Here is a 26036-nt window from a genome sequence, read left to right as displayed (position 1 = left end):
GAAGACCACTTGGAAGACCACCTTGGAGTTACAGGTTCCTGGTTTAGACCTGGCCCTGCCCTGGTAATTGTGGTCTTTCAAGGAATGAGCCAGCAGATGACATTCTCTCTCTTTCTCTGTCACTCTGCCTTTCAAATAAACAAACAAATAAGAAAATAAATAAATATTATGTATATAGTTTAAGATTTTGAAATTTGCTTTTTTTTAAAAAGGGAATCCTTTTATTTTTTGTGTGTGCTGTTGACCTATGATTATATGTTTTATTGGTTTTTTCTTGCTGTTGAAGAAATACATTTAAAATAATACTGAAAGCAGGCAGAAGAGTAATGACAGGCCTTTTTTGTATTTATTACTTCTTTTTTGATGCTGGCAAGATCCACTTCTAAAGTGAGTTTTGTGCCAACAGCCTTGGCTGTGTGTACTCATATTAGCAGTGTATTAGGAGTTGCCAATGTACGAGGTTGGCCGTGACACGCAATGTTGGTTTTTTGGGCTTTTTTTTTTTTTTTTTTTTTTTGGTAATGGGTGTCCCTGTTATGAACAGTTTTGCAGATTTCCTACATTAAGAGTAATTTCTCTAACATTTTTTTTTTGTTTTCTTTAGAGGGAGAGAGAAAAGAGAAAGAAACATAAAAAGCTAGAGAGACAGTTCCCATCTGCTGGTTCACTCTGCAGATGCCTGCAACACGTGGGCTGCAGCGGGTCGAGAACCAGGCCTCCCGCGGGTTGGCAAGGACTGGGTTCTCTGGCCCGCTGCTGCCTTGCGGGGTCTTTCTTGAAGCGGAGCTGGCACGTAAAGCCAGGCTCTCTGCCACAGACTGTGGGTGTCCTGGCTGCTGCCATAGCTCCCGTGCCAAACACATGCCCCTCCACCGCATGTTAACCCGTCTTGTTGTTTTCCAGCTTTGACTGCCTATACCTACCTGACCATTTTTGATCTTTTTAGGTAAGTTTTAAGAAGTCTCTTTAATGCTTTAGAGTCAATAAGAAATTGCATTGAATGTATGAAGAAGTATGCTTTGTTGAAAAAACAGTAGTATGGGAAATACATAAAATTGCCAACATAGAACGTGTAATTTGAAGCATACTGGAAGAAAATGTCATTAAATAGCAATAAAAAAGATAAAGAACAAGGGGTAAACAAGGCATGTACACATTCTGGATAAAGGAAGTTTCAGGTAGTCTGAAGGACTGAAAACAATCTGACAAAATAGTAAGATACACCATTCACTTGGAAGTATTTGAAATCCCAACAAATGCTGGTGCTCCCCAGGTCAGTCAGCCCAGACGAGCTTGTTGGAGGTCACAGTAGAAACCCTTCTCTGTGCCCTTACTTCCTGTGATTTAGTTACCTGCAGTTTTGGTTATCTGCAGTGAATCATGATCTGAAAATATTCAATGGAAAATTCAAGAAATAATAATAAGTTTTTTTAAGCTGCGCACTGAGTAGCATGATAAAATCTTGTATTGCTGTCTTCCATCCATCCTGCCCATCCATGGATCATCTCTCTGCCTGGTGCGTCCACATTATATGAGCTACACACTCATTAGTCACTTAATATGCATCTTATTTATCGGAGTAACTCACAGTCAGAGAGCTTGCATGGTAGCCTGCTGAAGCTTCCTGTGACTTTTACCTCACTTTGTCCAATGCAGACCTTCTGTCACCTCTACATCATCGCAAGAGAAGAGTCAGTTTAGTCCAATAAGATACTTTGAGAGAGGCCACATTCATATAATTTTTAGTATGATATATTGTTATATCTTATTACTTAGTATGACTAATCTCTTATAGACTATCAGACATGTAAGGGTAAGAAAAATTTTAGTATATTCAACAAAATCTATGGTTTTGGGCATCCACTATGGATCTTGGAACCAATCCCTCACAGATAAGAGGAGGGCACTATAAAAAAAAAAAACAACAAAATAAGGCCCAGCGCAGTAGCCTAGTGGCTAAAATCCTCGTCTTGCACATGCTAGGATTCCATATGGGTGCCAGTTCTTGTCTCTCTGGCCCCGCTTCCCATCCAGCTCCCTGCTTGTGGTCTGCGAAAGCAGTCGAGGATGGCCCAAAGCCTTGGGGCCCTACATCTGCATGGGAGATTTGGAAGAGGCTCCTGGCTCCTAGCTTCGGAGTGCCTCAGGTCTGGCTGTTGAACCCACTAGGGGAGTGAATCAGCGGATGGAAGATTTTCCTCTCTGTTTTTCCTGCTCTCTGTATATCTGCCTTTCCAATAAAAATAAATAAATCTTTTTTTTTTAAAGATTTATTCATTTTATTACAGCCAGATATACACAGAGGAGGAGAGACACAGAGGAAGATCCTCCATCCGATGATTCACTCCCCTAGTGAGCCGCAACGGCCGGTACGCGCCGATCTGAAGCCGGGAACCTGGAACCTCTTCCGGGTCTCCCACGCGGGTGCAGTGTCCCAATGCATTGGGCTGTCCTCAACTGCTTTCCCAGGCCCCAAGCAGGGAGCTGGATGGGAAGTGGAGCTGCCGGGATTAGAACCGGCGCCCATATGGGATCCTATTTTTTTTTTTTTAAGATTTATTTATTTTGGGGCCCGGCGGCGTGGCCTAGCGGCCGGGGTCCTCGCCTTGAAGGCCCCGGGATCCCATATGGGCGCCGGTTCTAATCCCGGCAGCTCCACTTCCCATCCAGCTCCCTGCTTGTGGCCTGGGAAAACAGTAGAGCATGGCCCATGGCCTTGGGACCCTGCACCCGCGTGGGAGACCTGGATGAAGTTCCAGGTTCCCTGCTTCGGATCGGCGCAGTACCAGCTGTTGCAGTCACTTGGGGAGTGAATCATCAGACGGAAGGTCTTCCTCTCTGTCTCTCCTCCTCTCTGTATATCTGACTTGTAATAAAATAAATAAATCTTTCCAAAAAAATAAGTTGAATAATGACATAAACTTGTATGAGAGTTTAGCATGTGGAAAGATAAAGATAACACAAAACTCAGAAGTTGAAAAAGAACATATCAGTAAATCCAGTTATATTAAAATTTGAAACTATATAACAAATATCAGGAGGTCTTGCATGATCCATGAGAACCATGTGACAGATGTATGTTATAAGAATGCTTTTTGATTAATCAGGTAATTAAGTCTACTGACTGGGGTCTCAAGCAGGCAGTTTTTAACCTGAATTTCAAATTATAGTAAGTTGTTGGGGGATGAATCCTTGGTGTACTTGAATGGTTAGTATGATTTTACCCTGTTCAGAATGTTGTGAAGATCATAGCTGAACTTTTAACAAAGAAGGGCTAGCTTATTCATTTAGTTTGTACAAACACTAATAACTTTCAGCAACTTAGGAATTCTGAAAACTTAATTTCTCCCCATGTGTTCTCTTTTAACCTTAATAATGCTATATTTATTTTTCTTTCGTTTAGTTTAATAACATGTTTAATAAGTTACTGGGTAATGATGAGGAAACCCAGCCCTGTCTATTCATTTGGGTAAGTTCAAGTTATCTCATTTTCTGCTAACATATTGCTATTAAAACAATAGTCACAGTAGGCAGGGAAGAACTAGCACCCATATAGGATCCCAGCTCTTAAAGGAACGGATTAGCTGGTTGAGCTGTTTTTACATGTCCATTTTTCTAAGTGAAGGATAACATTTCACTGCAGGTGTGTGACACATAAGATTAAGCCACTGCTTAGGCCCTGTGGCTTGGGATCACCACATTCTGTGTCAGAATGCTGACTCAACTCCTGGCTGCTCCATGCTTCTGATCCAACTTCTTGCTACTATAGCAGGCAGTAGATGATGGTCCAAATATTTGGGTTTCTACCACTTCTATGAGTGACCCAGGTGGAGTTCTGATTCCCGACTTTGACTTGGCCCAGTCCTGCCTGTTGCGGGGAGTGAACAGTTGGGGAATGAACGAAGGATAAAAGATCTTTGTCTTTCTTCCTCTCCTCTCTTCTCCCCCTGCCCCTCTCCTCTTGTCTACGCTTACTCTCTCCCAACCTATCATAGAAATCTTGTAAAAAGTGGCATTTCTGCTTTTGATAATCTATAGTGTATTGGTGTTGGTGCTATCGTTTTCTCCCTATATTCAGTCATGTAATGAAAATCCTAAATTATTTTACTTTCTTTACTGAAATTTCCTTGATAAATTTAAGCATTTGTATTACTGTAAATGTTGAGTATAATGAGGCTGTGTGTTGTTGGGAAAAGTAGATTGAGTAATCCAATGGCCTTGATCTCCAGCTTATAGTCAGAAAATTATAGAAAAGTGCATTTGAAGCTAACTGAAATGATATGCAGAAGTGATAGTGCAAAAATGATGAACTCTGGAATCAGTTGCAAACTTGCTAGCTACACACTCTAAATGGTTTTTCTTCTTGATGTCTATTACTCTCATGAAACATACAGAGGCTGAGGTAAAATAATCTGGTAAGCACTTTGATTGCTGTCTAACACAAGATGTGTTAAATATTAACTTATTATAGGTATTTCTAGAAAAATAAGGAACATAGGTGGCAATATGTGTTGTACCTATAGGCAATTTTTTTTTTTAAAGACAGTCCAGAGAGAGGGAAATAGAGAGAGAGAATGAGAACGAAGTATGGGGGTAGCAGGACAGAGATCTTCCATCCACGGATTTCATTCCTCCAAATGCCTTAGTAGCCAGGGCTGGGCCAGGCCAAAGCCAGGAGCCAGAACTTCAACCAGTTCTCCCTGTTGAGTTGCAGCGACCCAAGTGCGCGAGCCATCAGCTGCTTCCTTCTGGAATGGTTTAGCAAGAAGGTAAATGAGAAGCAGAGTAGTTAGAATGTGAGTGGGTACTCCAGTACAGTGCGTTGATTAAGCAGTGGCTGAGCTTACCCACTGTAGACACTTTATTTATTTATTTATTTATTTATTTATGTAAAGATTTATTTATTTATTTGAAAGAGTTACAAGGAGATGGAGACTCAGAAATCTTCCATCAAATGGGATTCTGTCACAGCTGGAGCTTACTGCACTGACAAGCCCAGTCCCTCTTTTTATTTGTTTGTTTGAAGATAAATTTTATTAACTTATCTGAAAGGCAGAATGGTGGAGATAGTATGAGACATAAAGGTTCATTCTCCTAATGACCTCAACAGCCAGTATTGGGACAGGCTGAAGCCAGGAGCTAGAAACTTTATCTGCGTCTCCCACATGGTTGCCAAGGTCCCAAGTTCTTTGACCATTTTTGCTTCTTTCTAAGGCGCATTATTAGCAGGAAGATGGATGAGAAACGAAGTAATCATGGCTTAAATTGGCACTTGCACATGGAATGTGGCATGCATTCTTTTTTTCTTTTTTAATAGGCAGAGTTATAGTGGGGAGAGGGAGGTCTTTGATCTGGGACTCACTCCCCAAATGGTGCGGATGGCCAGAGCTGGGCCAGGCAGAAGCAAGGAGCGAGGAGTGTGTTGAATGTCACACATGGGTGTCGGGGCCCAAGCACGTCAGCCGTCTTCCACTGCTTTCCCATGTTAACATGCTCCCTGCTAACATGCCTGGGACTTGAATCAGCACTCACGAGGAATGCCAGCACTACTGTCAGTGGTAACTTGCTGCATCATATCAGCTCTGAGGCAGTCTTTTTGCTCTGTTAATTTTATTGTCTTTTATTCTTCTGGAAACTCTAATCTTTTCTAACAGTATTTGACTTGTGTGTTCTGCATATACGCATATTGAATGAGTGAATAAATGAAAATATGTATTCTAAAGAGAATGATTTATGAATTGAAAGAATTAAAGATCTGGTTAATTCTCTGATTTCAGGTTTGAGAGATTAGAAGTGCTGGCTGTCTTTGCCTCCACAGTCTTGGCACAGTTGGGAGCTCTCTTTATACTGAAAGAAAGGTACATGTGTGTACGATACTAATTAAATTTTACCTATAACATCTTCGAGAACGTTAAAGAATCCAGTGAAGGGTATCTGGTTTGAAGAATGTGCAAATTAAGAGGAGTAGTGGTGGAGTTTTGATAGTACAATTTCTTTAGACTTTTATTCCTTTATCACATATTTTATTTCTTTCTTTGAATGAAAGATTCCGTCCGACTTGTTCATTTTTAGTCTACATGCCTTGAAACAGATTTGGTAGGAAAAAGCTAGTGGTGCATTTTGAGGCTAATTTGCCTTGTCCTGCTTATAGTCAATGGTTGATTATAATATTCAAAGATTTAACTGTAAAGTGGAATAATTACATAATTAGAAAACATTCCAACTTGATAACTTTAGAATGTACTTAGAATGTATTTTCTTTCTTGCAGTGCAGAACGCTTTTTGGAGCAGCCTGAGATACACACGTAAGATTTTATTTTATTTTTTTTTATTTATTATTTAACTTCATTAATTACATTGTATTATGTGACACAGTTACATAGATACTTGGGTTCTCCCCACCCCTCCCCAAACCCTCCCACAGATTTTATTTTTGAAATAGCATGTGATTACTCTTGTGTTTGATACCCAATTACTAATTAATGTATTGTTAAGTAAGTTACCTTGTCCAGGATCAGAATGCAAGGTGTGCACTTAGGGTCACTGGTATTTCTAAAGTTTCCAAATCCCATGATTCTGCTTCTGAGTCCCAAGTCCGAGAGGTTTTTATGCTGTGCACATAGAATAAAACAGACAGCTATTCTGTATTGGCTTCATGTTTCTCATTGTTTCCAGATGCAGCTCCTGTGCTTCTGTAATATTGTATTTGACCTCCCAGATCTTCCTGTGGCACCTACGGAAAATAAAATTATGTGGCAACCACATAGTTGCCAAATGTGTGCTTCTTTTCTGATCAGTTTAATTCAGAAAATTCTGACATGTCATGTTGATTATCAGCCAAACAGTATTACCATTATATGAATTTACTGATAAGTAATTATACACAGAAAGGTACTATTAAAATTAACAGTTCTTTTTTGTCCTGGGAAGAACAGCAGTAGAGCCAGGACGTGGATTACATGGAGCTTTGGAAACACTAACTTCTGGAGCACACTCCTCTGCCGCCTCTCGGGCTGTCTCCATGGTAAATTGCATAGTGCTATTTGCCAGGAAAGAATCAAGGTCAATGTTTATTGTTGTTTTTAGGGGAAGATTATTGGTTGGTACTTTTGTGGCTCTCTCTTTCAACCTGTTCACGATGCTTTCTGTTCGGAATAAACCTTTCGCCTATGTCTCTGAAGGTATGTTTTTGTTTACTGTTAATTTAAAAATGCAGTTAAATGTATTGCAGTTTTATTTCATTGTCTTATAAATCATTAAGAATGTATATTCTGAAGAGAATGAATCCAGAGTTTTCAAGTATTTAACCAGAAAATCATAAACAGAATCTTATTAATTCAATCTTTAAAATAATTGACTAATAATAAACAGGACTGACATTAAATTAAGTGTGTTGAGAAACTACATTTCCAAGTAATATGAATGAGAGTTTAGCTATGTTTTGTACCTTAGGAAATCTATCTTATTGTTAAGGTTTTATTTATGTATTTGAAAGACAGAATTACAGAGAGAGATGATCTTCTATTCTCTGGTTCACTCCCAAGTGGCTGCAATGACCTGGGCTTGGCCAAGTCAAGGCCAGGAGTCAGGAGCTTCTTGCAGGTCTGCCTGTGAGAGACAGGGCCCAAGCACTTGGGGTATCTTTCATTGCTTTCCAAGACATTAGCAGGAAGCTGAATCAAAAGTGGAGCACTTGGGACCTGAATCTGTGATCATATGGGGCGTTATTCTCAAAAGTGGTAGCTAAACGTGCTTTACTACAACACCAACTCACTGTAAATACTTGATATCTATTTGAAAAGAATCATACTTTAGGTATGTATCTTAATGTAGCAAAAACTTTTCTTTTGAAATACTTTACAAGGTTTTACAAGCTCAGTTTGGTGCACTTCAGAGGTCTATGTTTATTGACATGTTTCAGTAATCTCAGTGTTTTGGAGTAATTTTAATTCATAAAGTGATTTTCCCACTAATTTGGATAAGTGGGATGTGCTCACAGATTATGCTTTGAAATGCCAGGAAACCCAGGTGAAAGAGGGTTGTTCACAGATGACCATAGTTGTAAAATCTGGGATAAAGATGAAAACATTCTAAAATCCTCTACAAGTTTAGACAGTTTCATGTATGCTGTGGCATTATTTTCATCATGAGTTGAAGAAGTATTGCATGCACTGGAAAACTGAGTAATGATAACTTCAGAAAAAACTTCATGTAAGTTCCAAAAATAGTGTAATATTCTAGAATTTTTTAAAAAATTGCCAAGACCTAGAAATCCTGTCTTTCACTTAAGATCAGAAAGGTTTAAGAAAGAAGTAAAAGTACTGGTAGTCTTAGAAATAACATGTGTTAACATGAATTTTTTTTTTTTTTTTTTTTACAGATTTATTTGAAAGGCAGAGAGACAGAGAGGGAGTTAGAGAGAGAGAGAGCCTCCTTTTGCTGATTCTCTTCCCAACGGGCCGCCAAGGCTGGGGCTAGGCCAGGCTAAAACCGGGAGCCTAGAGCTTCGTGCAGGTCTCTGCATGGATGGCTGGGTTCCAGGTACTGGTCTTCCTCTGTTCTCCTGGGTGAACTGAGCTAGAAGCTGAACCCCGGGAAACTGAATTGGTGCTGCACTATGGGATGCCAATGTCACAGGCAGCACCCTGACTAGCTATTTCATAATCCTTGCCACACATCTGTTAACATTTGCACTGTATTATTATTTTTAATACATACGCATGTGTATCACTTAATTTATTTTTAACTTTTCATTTAATATATAATACTGTCTTCACTCTCTTTTTATCAAATTGCATGTTTGCTTTTCTGAATCTTTAGGATAAATTCCTAAAGAATTGTGAACTGGATTAAAAATATTTTTTGTAAAGGTTTTTTTTTTTTAAAAGATTTACTTTTTTTTTCTAATTGGAAAGTCAGATATACAGAGAGGAGAGACAGAGAGGAAGATCTTCCATCCGATGATTCACTCCCCAAGTGGCTGCAGTAGCCAGAGCTAAGTCAGTCCGAAGCTAGGAGCTAGGAGCTCTTCTGGGTCTCCCATGCGGGTACAGGGTTCCAGGGCTCTGGGCCATCCTTAACTGCTTTCCCAGGCCACAAGCAGGGAGCTGGATGGGAAGTGGAGCTGCTGGGATTAGAACTGGCACCTATATGGGCTCCCTGCGCATGCAAGGTGAGGACTTTAGCTGCTAGACTACTGCAACAGGCCCATGGAAAGGCTTTTGATTTTCTTTTTAATATTTAAATTTTGTAATAAATTTATTTCATTTTTAATGATGTTTATATAGTTGAGAAGGATACATGTCTATGCGGACCACCGATTACAGTGGGGAGGGTCAAGGAATGGGGAAAAGTGGATGAAGCTGTCTCCGGTCTCCTTTTTTCCTCCTGTATCTGGGAAAAGCAGGAAGAGAAAGATGGGGAGCTGCCACCCCATGTCCTCCCAAGGTCCCTGATGTGGAGCATGTTCCAAGGGTACTGCCTGAGTGGTTTGGATAGTTCTGAGATGCTGTTGATTTCATTGTTCCAAGGTTCAGGAAGTCCTTCCAAGCTCCATTGGCTGACATAGTCCACCTCAGAGTCTTAATTCATCCTGATACTCACTGTCAGGTCTTGACCAGGAGAGTTGTCCAGTTTTCTGCCCTCCATGGTACTGGACATGCTCTGCAGACCTCAGTGAACTGGTTGTCATGTCCCCCATATGCATATAGGCATATGGGCATGTGGAAAGGTTTTTGATGCATGTTGCCAGATTTAGTTTCAGAAATGTTTGTTTGGATTTGTATTAGCTGGGAATGAAGGTTCCCAGAAACATCAAGATCCATGTTACCATGTAAAATTTATGAGGAAAATGATGTTGAGCAATTTGTACATGCCAGCACTTGATTAATGCTTTACATAGAGTAGCCTGTTTAATTCTACCTGTACCAGATGAAGTGAGTTTATTATTTCCATTTTACTGTGACGTGCACAGAGATTAGACCACTTGCCCAAGGCCACATACACAGTTACAAGGAGAACTTAGATTTCAAACCAGGAATTACGACATTAGGTCTTCTCTGAAGTGCTCTGCTGTTCGTTTTGATAGATTTTGTAGTCTTTTTTTTACAGTGTGGTAGTCATTAAGACATCACCTAGTACACCAGCCTTCCTCTCCAAGTGTCTTGGATTGTTTCCTGGCTTCACAGTGACTCCGGCTTCCGGGTGACATTGCTGCTGCTTCAGATAGCTGCGTTCTTGGCTTCTGGCTTCAGTCCAGTCCAGACACAGCTTTTGTGGGTGTTTGGGGGTGCACCTGTGAATGGGAGCTGACTCTCTCTCTCTCTACATTTGTCTCTCTGCCTCTCAAATAAATGACTTAAAAATACACTGATAGTTCTGCCACACTTTGGGATAAATGGCAGAGAATCCTTGAACCATGAGGCTTCTTCCAGGGACTGACATGGGTAGAAAGGTGATGGAATGAATACCCTTTCCCCTGTGACTGCCTATCAGCACATAGCGAGGAAGCCCTGCTTCACGGTGCACAGAACTCTGACAATTCAGATTCGCAGTACCAGTGACACAGAAGCTTGCTCATTCCTTCAGCTCAACTGTGTAGTTGTTTGACTTAATGTCTGAAACACATAGAGGAGAGAAAGTCACAGATTTTGTCCTCTTATACAGCTATAGAGTCACTGACAAACTTTTTAATGAAAGAACTCAAGTAATTCTGGTGGCGTTTTATTCTTTATAGATAACCTAAGTGTTTTCTTCTTAAAGCTGCCAGTACCAGCTGGCTTCAGGAGCATGTTGCAGATCTGAGTCGAAGGTAAGGTCTTACAGAGTTTCTTGGTATCACAGTATGCACAAGGGGTGTGTCTGTCTTAGGAACTGCATGCCAGTGGTGAGGCTACTGTGTGAATCATCCTGGTCCAATTCTACCGTTTTGTTTTTAAATTGGTGATATAAAAGAGCCCTTTACAACTTTAAGAACAGTGTTGCTAGGTCCTGTTTGCTGTTACGTGGTAGTAAAGTAGCAGTGGGCTTCGACAGAGTTTTGATCAGTGTGATGACGACTCTTGTTTTTCCTAGCTTGTGTGGAATTATTCCAGGACTCAGCAGCATCTTCCTTCCCCGAATGAATCCCTTCATTCTGATTGACCTTGCTGGAGCATTTGCTCTTTGTATTACGTATATGCTGATTGAAATTAAGTAAGTATTTTTAAATTGCTGTCAGGTGTTTTTTGGTTTGGTGTGCACTGACTTTTAAGGGTATCACCAAGATGAATAAGGATCAGGCATCTAGTATTTTTGCTTTTGACCTGTGTGGCTTTGGTTAAGTCTTGTCCTTAAGTGTCTTCCTCTAAAAATTAGAAAGATTGGGTTCAACAAGTTCTTCTCACCCCAATCTAGTGCAGACTGGAAAATAAAATTCACTAGTGCTGACCTGATGAACGAAACAGAAGGCAGTGAAACAGCTGCTGTTGCTGAGAGAGGGAGGAGAAAAGGAAATGGGTCTGCAGCAATTTTAAAAAATAAACCTTTTTAGGGCCCGGCGGCGTGGCCTAGCAGTTAAAATCCTCACCTTGAACACACTGGGATCCCATATGGATGCTGATTCTAATCCCAGTGGCCCCACTTCCCATCCAGCTCCCTGCTTGTGGCCTGGGAAAGCAATCGGGAATGGCCCAAAGCCTTGGACCCTGCACCTGTGTGGAACACCCAGAAGAGCTCCTGGCTCCTAGCTTCGGATTGGCTCAGCTCCAGCCATTGCGGCTGCTTGGGAAGTGAACCATCAGATAGAGGATCTTCCTCTCTGTCTCTTCTCCTCTCTGTATATCTGCCTTTCCAATAAAAATAATAAATAAATAAATCTTTAGAAAAATAAAATAAAACTTTTTAGAAAATGCATGGTTTTTTTTTTTGAAAGATTTATTTATTTTATTACAAAGTCAGATATACAGAGAGGAGGACAGACAGAGAGGAAGATCTTCCGTCCGATGATTCACTCCCCAAGTGAGCCGCAACTGCTGGTGCGCGCCGATCTGAAGCTGGGAACCAGGAACCTCTTCCAGGTCTCCCACGCGGGTGCAGTGTCCCAATGCATTGGGATTGCATTGGGCCGTGCTCGACTGCTTTCCCAGGCCACAAGCAGGGAGCTGGATGGGAAGTGGAGCTGCCGGGATTAGAACCGGCGCCCACATGGGATCCCGGGGCTCCCAAGGCAAGGACTTCAGCCGCTAGGCCACACTGCCGGGCCCAGGAAATGCATGTTGCAGCCACTGTAAGCTTAAAATTTTATGACACACATTTCTTTGGCCCTTTAAGTATTAGGATTTATTAGAATCTGTCCTCAGTTTTTCTTTCTTTTACATAGTACCCTTAAGGAAATCACCCAGTTGTTTGGTGTTAGTTGACAGTGCTGTGAGATTCCCAGATTTCAGTGTCTTCCCGTAGGTGTGTCTTCTAACTTGTATTCGTTCCTACCCAAGCTGAACCTGCTTAGGCCTGCCCCCAGAGCATTTTTTTCTTTTGTTTCCCATCTCAGTGAATGCTACTCTCGTCTATTCTAGTGCATACTTTTATGAATTATGTTAAAGCATAATAGCAGAAAGTCTATCCTTTTTAAACATGTTTTTCAGTGACGTGAAGCACATTTCTGTTTTTGTGCTGCCATCGTTATCCATCCCCAGAGCCTTTTGTATTTCCAGATGAAACTATATGTCCATTAGATCCTAATTCCCGTTGTCCCCAGTTACCACCATTCTTCTTTCTGTTTATTTGGTTGTGTTTACTCTAAGTACTTAATATAATTGTCTAGTGATTCTTTTATATTTGACATAATTCATTTAGGGTAATATTTTTGAAGGTTCATATGTGTTGTCAGAAATCTTCCTTTTTAAGTTTGAATAGCATTTTATTAAATGTACGTAGCACATTTTTTTATTCATCCACTCATAGGTGTTTGGCTGCTATAGTTGGAGCTGAGGCAATCCAAAACTGGAAGCCAGGAGCTACCTCGGTGTCTCCCCATGAATGCAGGGTCGCAAGGACTTGAGCCGTCTTTCACTACCCTCCTAGTCCACAGTCAGGGAGCTGGATTGGAAATGGAGCAGCCATGACATAAACCAATGCTCACATTAGATGCCGGCACTAGTAAGCAGAAGATTAGCCTGTTGAGCTGCCGCACCAATTCCTGTTTCTTATTCTTGGTGATAATAAATAATGCTGCTATATGCATGAGTGTGCACACCCAGTTTTAGTCCCTGATTTCAATTCTTTGGGTTAATACCCAGAATTGGAATTGATGGATCATACGTCAATTCTGTGTTTCATTTTTAAGAGAACATTAGCACATTCTTGTTTAAACTTTTATTGATTTGGAAAGCAGAGAGATACAGACCCAGATGGAGGGTTATCTACCACCTGCTGGTTTACTACTCAAATGCCCACAACAGCCCAGGCTGGACCAGGCTGAAGCCAGCAGCTCCAGCAGCCTTCTCACAGGGGGGCTAGGAACTCAAGTAGTTGAGCCATCTTTGCTGGGAGGCATTGAGAGGAAGTCCTCTCAGAAGGTGGAGGCAGGATATGATGCCAGGCTGTGTGGTGTGTGTAGGCAACCCAAACAGCAGCGTAACCACTACACAACAGTGTCCGTCCACCCCCTATAGGTCTTTTGGTGGTGTTTTGTTTTAGATTTAGTTGATTTTATTTGAAAGGCAGTTTTACAGAGAGAAGGAGAGACAAAGATCTTCCATCTGCTGGTTCGTTCCTCAGATGGCCGCAATGGCCAGAGCTGAGTTAATCTAAAGCTAGAAGCCAGGAGCCTTTTCTGGGTCTCCTAAGGACTTGAGCCTAAGGGGCCGAAGGACTTGAGCTATCCCCTGATGTTTTCCCAGAGAATTGAGACAATTCCCAGAATTGGATGAGGAGTGGAACAGTTGAGATACAAACTGACATCCAAATGGGATATTGGAGCTTGCAGGCGGAGGATTATCCTGTTGAGCCAGAGCACCCATCCCTACAGTGCATTCCTAAATACCTGCTTCTCCACTTTTCCCTCCTGCGCTTTCCTGTGCAAGCTCTAATAGTTCCCTAAGTCTTGTTTAGTCGTCCTTTACATTTGTTTGTCTTTTCTTTCTCATTTATCTTTGCTCCAATCCCAAATAAGGGCTTTTTCATAATTTACTTTCCATTTAAAGTACTCTTTTGGTCTTCTGATTTCCATTTTCACCCATTACTAATGATTTACTATTTTGTTATAAGTAGGGTCATTTAGTTTTACCAGGGATGGCCTAGTATTGCAGGAAGGGAGTCAGGAAATATTGGCCTCAAGTAGTTGGACTGTTGCCTCCAATATATCAGACTCAGATTAAATTCCAGGCCTTTGGGGGATGGTGTTGTAGTGTAGTAGGTTAAAATGCCTCCTGTTGTCACTCTGGTGTCCCATACAGGGACTGGTTTGCGACTCAGCCACTCCAATTCCTGTCCAGTTCCTTGGTAATATCCCTCAAAAAGCTGCTGAAGGCAGTCCAGGTGCTTGCATCCCTAGATCCATGTTGGAAATCTTGAAAAAGCTCCCGCCTTCCCTGTGGCCATTTGGCCGCGCTCGCTCGCTCGCTCTCTCTCTCTCTCTCTCTCTCTCTCTAACTGTACCCTTAAATAAGCAAAATTAAATGTTAAAAACAGTGAATTCTGGGCTCTCTTCTTTAGCCCTTTCCAGCCCAGACTGTTGCAGGTGTTTAGGGGTAATTTAGTGGATGGAAGATCTCTGTTTCTCTCCCTTTCTTCCTATCTCTGCCTATCAAATTTTAAATAAATAAATTTTTAAGTGCCCGTATTGTTGTTTATAAAAATGTCATATTGTTCGCGTAGAATCCCATGTGGTTAAGCCCTGCCAACCTTCCTGGCCATCACCTGCTTATACTTGGTGTGGTTTCATCCCTCCATCAAGTGTGTTACCTGCCGTTACCCCCGCCCTTGTGCCTTTTGTGCCTTAAAGATTCATTTATTGATTTATTTGAAAAACAGAATTACAGAGGGAGAGATTTTCTGTCCACGGGTTCACTCCCCAGACACATCAGCCCACACTTGAATCCGCATCCATGTAGGATGCCAGTCCGCAGGCAGCAGCTGAACTGTGTCACTCACCGGCCCCAGGGTTTTATACCCTTGAACTCACTGCTTTCCCCGTCTGAAAATCTTACTCCCGTTGTCTCAGTCGTGTCTGAAGGCTTAACTCCAATGCCATCTCCTCTTGTTATGTTTAGCCTGTCTAGATTATTTTCTGCCCCCATCCTTTGTAATCTTGGCCCTTTGTGTATCTGTCTCATGTGGCTCTCTTTTCTGTAGTGAGGACTGTGTCTTACTCATGGTTCTGTTTTCACCATGTGAAAAAAGCTAAAAAAAGACTACAAGATGGGCATGTTCAGTTCAGTCTGTCTTAACAGAACCGTAGCACAATCTGAGCTGTTAAGGTGCTCAACTTCAGCTGTAGGTTTGCTGTAACAGATTTTTAGAGATTCTTGTAAAATTCCTGGGCAGTTTGGAAAACTCTATTGGAAAATTAATAAAATCATGAATTCCACTAGTCTATCAGAAGTTACTACTTGAAGTTTTTTTTAATTTGTCTTAGCAAGTAAATATATATAAATTTTAAAGATTTAGTTTTATTGGAAAGACAGATTTTACAAAGAAAAGACAAAACGGAAAGATTTTTCCATCCACTGGTTCACTTCTCAAGTGGCCACAGTGGCTGGAGTAGAGCCACTCTGAAGCCACAAGCCAGGAGCTTCTTCCGGGTTTCCCACATGGGTGTAGAGTCCCAAGACTTTGGGCCATCCTCCATTGCTTTCCCCAGGCCACAAGCAGGAAACTGGATAGGAAGTGGAGCAGCCAGGACACAAACTGGCACCCGTGTGGGATCCTGACACTTGAAGGGAAAGGACCAGCCAATGGATCCCTTGCGCCAGGCCCAAATAAATATATTTGAAGTCCTTGTAGCTGATAAATAGGTTGACTAGAAAATACACGATGGAGCCTGGCATGGTAGCTTAGTGGCTAAATCCTCACCTTGCGTTGCCAGGATCCTATATGGGCTTTGGTTCATGTCCCGGCTATTTCACTTCCCATCCAGCTCCCTGCTTGTGCTCTGGGAAAGCAGTAGAGGATGGCCCAAAGCCTTGCAACCCTGCATCTGCAGGAGAGACCAGAAAGAAACTCCTGGCTCCTAGCTTCAAATCAGCTTACCTTTAGCCCTTGTGGCCACATGGGGAGTAAACCAGCAAGTGCATTTTTCTGTTTGTCCTCTCTGTAAATCTGCCTTTCCAATAAAAATAAGAAATCATTAAAAGTAAAGGAAAAAAAGAAAAATGTAAGATGGAGAAATCTATGTCTCTTATCACACAATTTAGCAGTTACTTTTCCATTGAACTTAGACAAGAAGAGATTATATAGGTGATACGGTTTTTCCTGAAATGTGTCCTTGCATGTAGTGGCCATTTGTGATGCAGAGTCCCATGGCTTGAGACTGCCATTGTTTAGTTCAGATGCCCGTGCGACATGCCTCTTAGGATTGAGAATTCTTGTTTCCTTCCAGTAATTACTTTGCCGTGGACACCGCCTCTGCGATAGCCATTGCCCTGATGACCTTTGGCACCATGTACCCCATGAGTGTGTACAGTGGGAAAGTGCTGCTCCAGGTAAGGCTCCTTCACAGCGCATGCCTTCTCTCGGCCGTGTTCCTCCCTCAGAGGAAGAAATAGTGTGTGTGTTTGAGGATGGGCCCTCTCTTGCTCTGCCTCTCAAATAAACAAACTGGAAGGAAGGAGATACAAGGAAAAATAAATTAATTCAGATCACCACCTCTGAATTGCCATAGTAAGAACAAGGTGAAATCCCACTAGCTAGTAAAATGAACATTAATCTTGATGTATCATAAAATTAAAATTTTTTCTCTCAGTAATGTTTCAAATTAAAAAATAGTGTTGTAATATATGTGTGTGTGTCTGTGTATGAGTTATTTTATTTCAAAGTCAGAGCTATAGAGGGAGAATGGTATTCCATCCCCTGATTCATTCCCTAGGTGGTCCCAGCAGGTTTGGGCCAGGCTGAAGCCAGAAGCCAGAGGTCAGGAGCTGCTTCTGGGTTTCTCACATAAGTGGCAGGGCTTAAGTGCTTAGGCCACGTTCCACTGCATTTCCCAAGTCTTTAGGAACCATACTGGAACCAAAGCAACAATGACACCAACTGGCACTCACGGGTTTCTGGCATTAGAAGCCAGGGGCTAACCTGATTGTGCTACAGTGTTGGCCGAGAGAGATCTGCATTTCAAATGGCTTATCAGGAGTGAGGCTATGGCATAGCGATTAAAATGCCTGCAGTTCACATCCGAGTGTCTTGTTTTGAATCCTGGTTCCAGCTTCCTGCCGGTTCAGACCCTAGGAGGCAGCGGAGTTAGCTGTGGACTATGGGCTTCTGCCTTGCACCTGGGAGACTGGGATGCTTTCTGGCTCACACTAAACTACAGTCCAGCCACGATTGTCGTGGGAATTTACAGAGTTAATCAGCAAATAGGAGCTTTCTCAGTTGCCATCTCTGTCTCTGCAACTAAAAAAAGAAGAAAAATCGTTACTTGTTGAAACAATAGAAATATCTGCAGATAAGTTCCTGAAGGAGAAGCTGGCTTCCCAGCATGCAAGTGCATGTAAACTGTGCTGTTCTTCTGCCTTACTGCCCTCATGCCTTTTTTAAAACTTGGGAGTCATGGTTTCATCTTCAGAGATAATAATAGCAATAAGATAACATTTGTAAAGTGATAATATCTGGGGCCAGCATTGTGGTAGAGTAGGCTAAGCTTTCACCTACCACTCATCTACAACCCGTAGGCTAAGGATGCTAAGGTTCTAGCATCCTGTATGGGTGCTGGTTTGGTCCAGCTGCTCTACTTCTAATTCAGCTTCCTGCTTATGACCTGGGAAGGCAGTGGAGGATGGCTCAAGCTCTTAGGCCCCTGCACCCATGTGGGAGACCTGGAAAGAAGATTTAAAAAGATTTACTTATTTTTATTACAAAGTCAGATATACAGAGAGGAGGACAGACAGAGAGGAAGATCTTGCGTCCGATGATTCACTCCCCAAGTGAGCCGCAACGGGCCGGTGCTTTGCCGATCCGAAGCCGGGAACCAGGAACCTCTTCCAGGTCTCCCACGCGGGTGCAGGGTCCCAATGCATTGGGCTGTCCTCAACTGCTTTCCCAGGCCACAAGCAGAGAGCTGGATGGGGAGTGGGGCCGCCGGGATTAGAACCAGCACCCATATGGGATCCGGCGCGTTCAAGGCAAGGACTTTAGCCACTAGGCCATGCCGCCGGGCCCTAGATTTTTATTTTTTAGGTCATTGAAGTTTTTTGCTGTTTGCTTCTAGCACATATAACTCATCGTTGAGATTTAAAAAATGAGAATGGACCAATTCTTTTTTTTTCCTCCCGGGCAGGAGCCGGGAACTTTTTCTGGTTCTCCCACATGGGTACAGGGACCCAAGGACTTAGGCCAGTGCTTTCCCAGACCATTAACAGGGAACTGAGTCAGAAGTGGGTAAGCCAGTACTTGAGCTGACACTAATGTACGAAGCAACTCTTCAGGCAGTGGCTTTTCATGCTGTGCTGCAGTGCTGGCCGCTGGACCTGTTGTTAATGGTGCCTGAGTGCAGCAGGTTGAAACCCTTCTTTCCGTGCCACCAGCACTGTGCCTGTAATGGCAGCGTCCTGTGGGTGCGGGTTCATGTCCTGGCTGCTCCATTTGTAATCCGGCTCCCTGCTGTGCACCTGGAAAAGCGGTGGGAGATGGACCAAGCATCTGGGACCCTACGTTCCAAAGGAGAAACCCACATGGAGTCAGAGGCTCTGGCTTTGGCCTGGCCCAGCTGTTGAAGCAGTTTGAGGAGGGCATAAGCTAATAATGATCTCTGTCTCTTTGTCCCTCCTCCCCACAGCCAACTCTGCCTTTCACGTAAAGAAAATAAAGGGAGAAATTATTCTTCCTTGAAGTCTTGCTAGGGCACAGGTCAAAGCAGTGCCTGCTTCAAAGCCTCCTTGTAGGGGTTTCAGAATCATTGTTGGAGACTGTTTCTTTCTAGTTTGTGTTTTATATTTTACTTTATTTTTTTTCTCCAGACAACACCTCCCCATGTAATCGGTCAGTTGGACAAACTTATCAGAGAGGTAAGATGGGATAGTAAATGTCATCATTTTAATTTGTATAAGAATTGGAAAGATGAGTATTATGGTTCTTTATAGCATGGCAGAAGCTGTAACACAGTGGCCAAAGTTGAGTAATTTGAGTAATTACTCAGTTTGATAATCTCATTCATTTGAAAAAGATGTGACAGATAGTGATGCAAAGACCAGCCTGTGGCTCTGCAATTGAAGTCCACTTTCACGTATTGTGGCTTTGCTACCTAACATCTTGATCAGTTTGTGCTGCTAAAGAAACTCCATGTGCTAATGAAGAAGATAATTGAATTATTGGGATTTTCAACCTGTGTTAACTCGTGCTGGTCATGGTGACTGGGGCCACTTTTACCAGCCTCTCTCAGCCAGTGAAGCTGGGCCCTGCCACCGGACAAGAGCTGCACATTGCATATCTGACCTCGAAGTTTCCTGTTGGTCCACATCTAAATAATATCCTGTGTTATAAGGAAATCCAGAGAAAGAAGTGTTCTAGAAGACAAAAAGTCTGGCTGTATTAGCCTGCTTGCACTCAGGCCCATTTGATGTTGGAAGCTCAGTGGGTCTCGTTAGTACTTAGGTGGGAGAGAGCACATGTACACAGCAAGTGGATACCACAAATGCCGAGATACATGTGTGCAATATTGCTAACATTATATGAACCATATGGGGCACAAGTTGTGCTGCAGCGGGTTAATCCATGATCCAGTGGTGGGAAATCTCCCACTGTCTCTCCCTTCTCCCAACTTTGATTGTGATAAAAAAAATCTTGAGGGGAAAAAACCATGCATGTTGAAGTAGTGCAAGGGAGATTCAGACGGAATAGTCAGGACCTCATTCACAGAGATTGCTGCAAATCAAGCGGGATGACTTGGTCATGGTCGGAACTGGGCCAGCAGCAGTGGGGACTTGAGTGCTCTGGGATTTGTCTTGGCTAATGAGTGTCCTTGTGCAAAATGTGGATGTGTCCTTTCTACCCTTGTCATGGCTGTAATGTGACTGAACTATGTTGGCTGTGTGACCACTGTGATAACCTATTCCTGTGGTTTTGATTAGGTGTCTACTTTGGATGGAGTTTTAGAAGTCCGAAATGAACATTTTTGGACCCTTGGTTTTGGCTCATTGGTATGTCTTCTACATATTAACTTTAGCTGTAACTTGAAACACTTTTAGTTTTTAAGCCTGCAAAGATATTTCTTTAAAAAAAAAAAAAAAAAAAGAAGATTCACCCAGCCTCCCACCCATCCCAGGGTCCCTGACATGGGGCATGCTCCAAGAGTCATGCTGAAGAGGTTTTGATAGTTCAGCAGTTCTCAGTTGCTGCCAGTCTCACCACTCCAAGCATGATGAAATCTCCAGAATTCACTGGCTGACAAAGTCCACCTTAGTATATCCACTTGCCCAGATTTTCACTGCCAACACATGGCTGGGGTAGATGATCAATTTGTTCTGTCCTCCATCCTCTGTTGTGGTACCGGGTGACCTCCGCAGTTCTGATGGACTGCCAATATCCTCCATGTGCACCTGGACATGCTGTCCACTGCTGCATCTGAGCCTCTAAGGAGGCTCAGCTTTGACACATGCAGTCCACAGTCAGACCATGGAACCTGAACTTTACTTCATAGTTGGGGTTTTGAGATCAGCAGTTCAATTGGAGAGATCCCCAAAGAAACTTTGTCTGAGGTGATCCCAGACCTGATCCTTGTGTATGTATGTCAGTACAGTGTCTGGCAGAGTCCATTGCCCCTGTCGACTTATGCACATGCTGGTGGTTGCAATTGCTGGGTCAGTTCTGTTTCTAGCCCTGTCTCCCACACAAACCAATGGATATTGTAGTTCAGCCTGATTCTGCCCACCGCACACTCAGCTCTCCCACATACCAGTGAGAGCTGCAGCCTAGTCGGAGCGACCCACAGTAACCCCCACCAGGCCAGCCCGCTGCACTGTTTCCGTGCTTGCAGTATGTACAACAGGCTGGTCCAGTCTGTCCCACATCCCATTCATCTCCAACACATGTCAATGAGCACTGAAGCCTTCTTCAGCCCAAACAGCCCCACTATTCAGCCCACACACCTGCTGGTGAGTGCCACTCTGTCTAGCAATGCCTGGTCCCAGTCCTGGTTTTCTTTTTCTTTCTTTTTTTCTTTTTTTAAAGATTTATTTATTTTTTATTAGAAAGTCAGGTATACAGAGAGAAGGAGAGACAGAGGGGAAGATCTTCTGTCCGATAATTCACTCCCCAAGTGAGTGCAACGGCTGGTGCTGTGCCGATCCAAAGCCAGGAGCCAGGAACTTCCTTCTGGGTCTCCCATACGGGTGCAGGGTCCCAAGGCTTTGGGCCTTCCTCAACTGCTTTCCCAGGCCACAAGCAGGGAGCTGGAGGGAAGTGGAGCTGCCGGGATTAGAACCCGCGCCCATATGGGATCCCGGTGTGTTCAAGGCGAAGACTTTAGCCACTAGGCCACGCTGCCCGGTCCCCAGTCGTGGTTTTCATGCTTTCCAGTGGGAGTGTAACCCAAGAGGGAGGTGCCTATTATTTCCATATTGGACCCACTCCCACTCCCAGATCATGCACTTTCTGGGTGGTTCTGCAGTTTAACTTGACAGAATTAGGCCCCAGTTTAACTTGACAGCTTTGCCCCATTCCCCCCTGGTTCTCACATGTGCTGGTTGGGGGCTGCGACCCAGTCTGGCATGGCTCCCTTGCCTCAGCATTTGCCAGTGGGTGCTGTAGCATGACTTGGCCCGGCCTAGCCCAGCCCAGGCGGCACCCAGTCCCAGCCGTAATGTGTACCGGTGTGTGTTGCTACCGAGCCTGGCTTGACCCATACTCTATCCTGGTGCTCGGATTCACCAGCGGGTGATGTAAACTGGTTTGGCCTGGTCTGCCCCCGACCTGTGCCAAATGTATGCTGGTGGGTACCTCTCCCTGGCCTGGACTGGGCTGCTCCCTGTCATGGTTCTTGTGCTCACCTGCCGGGACTGTGTCCCGACAGAGGAGTTCCCCAGGCTCTTCCATCAAAACCTCTCCCAGTGTCAGATCTCGCACATGCCGGTGGGCCAGAAAGCCAGCCCTGCTTAGTCCACCTCCTGTCCTGGCAGGAACAGTGGCCTTTCCTGACTGGCCTTCAACCTATTCCGGTTCTTACTGTTGGGTGTTTCAGCCCAGCCAAGGCTCGTCCATACCCAGACACAGCTCAGTTCTTACCTTGTAATTTCTTTTTTTTTCATCTTTTATTTCTCTTAAGATATACTTGCATGTTTGCTATTATATTCTGGTGTCATCTTCATTTATGTTTTCTTTATTTTTTCTTTGCATTTTATTTATATTTTAATTTATTTTCATAAATTTTTATATAATATAAATATATGCTTATATAATTATAAAATACTATACATATTCATACAAATATGTTTATATTATAGATATATAAATATATTTGTTCATATATTTAAATGTACTTACAAGTATATGTTTTCAAATAATACATTGAAAATTTAGTTGTTTTCTTTATATTTTAATCTCATTCCTAATATTTTCTAATTCTGGCTTGTTTTCTTGTTTCATATCTTTTTGCTTGTTTTTTTTTGTTTTTTTTTTTTTGTTTTTTAAGATTTATTTTTATTACAAAGTCAGATATACGGAGAGAGGAGAGAGACAGAGAGGAAGATCTTCCGTCTGATGTTTCACTCCCCAAGTGAGCCGCAATGGGCCAGTGCGCGCCCATCCGATTCCAGGAACCAGGAACCTCTTCCAGGTCTCCCACACGGGTGCAGGGTCCTAATGCATTGGGCCGTCCTTGCATGCTTTCCCAGGCCACAAGCAGGGAGCTGGATGGGAAGTGGAGCTGCCGAGATTAGAACTGGCGCCCATATGGGATCCTGGGGCGTTGAAGGCGAGGAATTTAGCCACTAGGCCATGCCGCCGGGCCCGCTTTGTTTTTTTTTAGTTAATATATTTTTAGTGAATTTTAGATTACATGTATTTATGCAGCTTAATGCTGTATATTTTATGTGTGTTTTATATTATTTGTTTTATATTATCTTGTTTTAATAACTGCGCATGCCTCAGTTCTTATCTGTTCATTTTTGTATGATCTTGGTTTTCCTGAAAATCATGACAGGTTTAGGACAATGGATCGAAATCTATGGGCCTACGGCGCCCTCTTCTGGTGGTTCTGTAAAGTGAAATTTTTTCTTTGGGATCTCCTTGTTTATCTCTGCGTCCTCCATCTCTCTTGCACTGCCTGACTGTTTCTTCTTAATGCCATGCCTTTCCGGGTTGCTTCTGAAGGCTGAGATCGCGCCAGCCCTTGATCTTGCTGCAAACCTGGTGTCCTCAGGCACTTGATGTGCAAATCCCCGTCTGGTGTCAGGTACTTTCCTCGAGGTGGCTGTTCCAGTCATTAACTAGTTGGCTAGAGATGGACCAGTGACCGCTGGCTTCCTTCTGATTCCCCAGCACAGACTTTGTTACTGTGCGTATCGTAATATGTGAGTGTGAGGTTTCATAGATATATCGGACTTTTCACATTTTTATAAATGCTATCCATAGATTTTTAATTTTTAAATCTCAGGTTGTCTATTTTTACAAGAATATCTAGGGCATTTCTTAAATTTCTAAAAGGCTGAAACTATGGGCCTGGCACAGTAGCCTAGTGGCTAAAGTCCTTACCTTGCATGCTTCAGGGTCCCATATAGGCGCCAGTTCTAATCCGTGCAGGCCTCCTTCCCATCCAACTCCCTGCTTGTGGCCTGGGAAAGCAGTCCAGGACAACCCAAAGCCTTGGGACCCTGCATCCATGTGCACCCATATTGGAGACCCGTAGAAAGCTCCTGGCTCTTGACTTCGGATCGGCACAGCTCTGGCCACTGCGGCCGTTAGAGGAGTAAATCAAGAGAGATCTTCCTCTCTGTCTTTCCTCTTCTCTGTATAGGTGACATTCCAATAAAAATAAATCTTAAAAAAAAAAAAGATGTATTTGTTCCTCTGAAAGGTGGAGTTAGAGAGAGAGAAAGAGAGACCTACTGGGTCATTCCCCAAATGGGCACAATGGCTGAAGCTGGGCTGATCTGAAGCCAGGAGCTGCTTCTTGGTGTCACACATGGGTACAGGCACCCATGCACTTAGGCCAGCTTCTGCTGCTTTTTCAGACACATTAGCAGGGAGCTGGATTGGAAGTGTAATAGCTGTGGCTTGAACCTGTGGCCCTGGCCCAGGTCAAGCAGCTCAGGCGCAATGGAGCCACGGGGGCGTGAGCTCTTCTGTTCTGTATTGAGCTTTCAGAATCATAGATTTGGAACTAAATGAACTGTTTGGCTAATTTCTATGTAGCTTTTTTTTTTTTTTTTGATGATGATGATGTCTTTTTTTCAAATCTGAGTTTTGTTTAGAAACAAACCTGGAATGGCTATTGGACATTTGATTTAAGCTTATTTTACTTACTATATAGTTTAAGTATATAAACTATATAATTTATAGGTTTTTTTTTAGGCTTATTTTCCTCCTACATGGATTTCTCTCTCTCTTTAGACATTTTAAAAAGTCATAAATCATTTTATTAACTGTGTATGTTGGTAATCACCAGTGAGTGAGCTTTGAGAAATAGCGAGATATTAAGCTTTCTCTTATTTAATAAAAACAAATCAAGCATGTGTGCAAATCGTGACATCAAAGGCTTAGTTCAGTGGGCTTTGCAGACTGTGATCCTGAGCAAGCTCCTGCGGTTGTCCCCTCCTAGGCCGGATCGGTGCATGTGCGAATTCGACGGGATGCAAATGAACAGATGGTTCTCGCTCACGTGACCAACAGACTCTACACGCTAGTATCAACTCTGACTGTTCAGATTTTTAAGGATGACTGGAACAGGCCTGCCTTACTGTCCGGACCTGTGGCAGCCAGTGTCCTCAACCTCTCTGATCATCACGTCGTCCCCATGCCGCTTCTCAAGGGTTCGGATGAGCTGAACCCTGTCACTTCGACTCCAGCGAAACCCAGCAGTCCACCGCCGGAATTTTCCTTCAATACCCCAGGAAAAAACGTGAACCCAGTCCTGCTTCTGAACACGCAAGCAAGACCTTATGGTTTGGGTCTTAATCACGGACACAGCTCTTACAGCAGCTTGCTTCATCCAGGACTTGGAGTTCCAGGAATTGGAGCAACGCAAGGATTCAGGACTGGTTACACCAACCTGCCAAGTAGATCTGGAATTAATAACAACAGACTTGGGCCACCAAGACCGTGATGTGCTCTGACTTGATTCTGCTAAGGAACCTTGGCTCCTCGGCCTCCAGATGAAGCCAGCTCCACATTGACTGTTCAGTCATGTACTCAGATTGTTAGACACTCATAGGCTTGTCACATTTCATGAAATCTATAAACTATTTTTATAAGATGTATTTGTGGCAGTGAGATCCTTATGAGTGTTATAGGTTCTTAAGAGGCTTCCTTCCGAAGGTGGTTTTCTCTGATTTTGAACTTTGCTGTCTTTGCTTTTGTAGTTGACTGTGGTGTAACACACCTTTCTAAGAACGGTCCTGGATGGACTAGATCCGTCAGTAGACTGATGTTTTCTTCAACAGAATTTATAAACCTACTTCTTGAATATTGTGCATTTAAGGAAAGGTAAACGAATGTCCATGCAAAAAGAAAGCATCTTTTTTATAGGTTTTCTAAGTTTAAATGCTGTACTTTTCTTTTGAGATCCTTCTGGGTTATGTCTTGCAGAGAAAGGCAAAACTTTTTTATCAAGAAATTTTCAATACATTGTCCTATGTTATACAATATAATTTTTTACTATAGGACTTTTGTTGAAGTTTTCCTCATTTAAG

The 26036-nt window shown here is 42.9% G+C and overlaps 1 protein-coding gene across 4 annotated transcripts in view; it reads left to right on the top strand.

Annotated features, from left to right (window-relative positions):
- The window catches only part of SLC30A6 (solute carrier family 30 member 6), a 40652-nt gene extending 15052 nt beyond the window's left edge, over positions 1-25600 (top strand). For 2 of the 4 annotated variants that reach the window (XM_058668111.1, XM_058668112.1), the window contains exons 4-14: positions 904-946; positions 3404-3469; positions 5778-5858; positions 6270-6305; positions 7087-7181; positions 10762-10810; positions 11074-11193; positions 16580-16682; positions 19152-19199; positions 20262-20330; positions 24947-25600. In XM_058668111.1, coding sequence (XP_058524094.1) covers positions 904-946; positions 3404-3469; positions 5778-5858; positions 6270-6305; positions 7087-7181; positions 10762-10810; positions 11074-11193; positions 16580-16682; positions 19152-19199; positions 20262-20330; positions 24947-25450 — 1214 coding nt within the window. In that variant the 3' untranslated portion in view covers positions 25451-25600. Of the gene's footprint in view, positions 1-903; positions 947-3403; positions 3470-5777; positions 5859-6269; positions 6306-7086; positions 7182-10761; positions 10811-11073; positions 11194-16579; positions 16683-19151; positions 19200-20261; positions 20331-24946 lie in introns of those variants that run through there. The other 2 variants (XM_058668110.1, XM_058668113.1) reach the window with 2 other exon arrangements.
- Positions 25601-26036: the final 436 nt, after the last annotated feature.

The sequence above is a fragment of the Ochotona princeps genome, chromosome 8 (assembly GCF_030435755.1).
Source record: "Ochotona princeps isolate mOchPri1 chromosome 8, mOchPri1.hap1, whole genome shotgun sequence".
Lineage (NCBI taxonomy): Eukaryota > Metazoa > Chordata > Mammalia > Lagomorpha > Ochotonidae > Ochotona > Ochotona princeps.
Note: the sequence above shows the minus strand (reverse complement) of the source record. Positions and strands in the feature narration are given on the sequence as shown.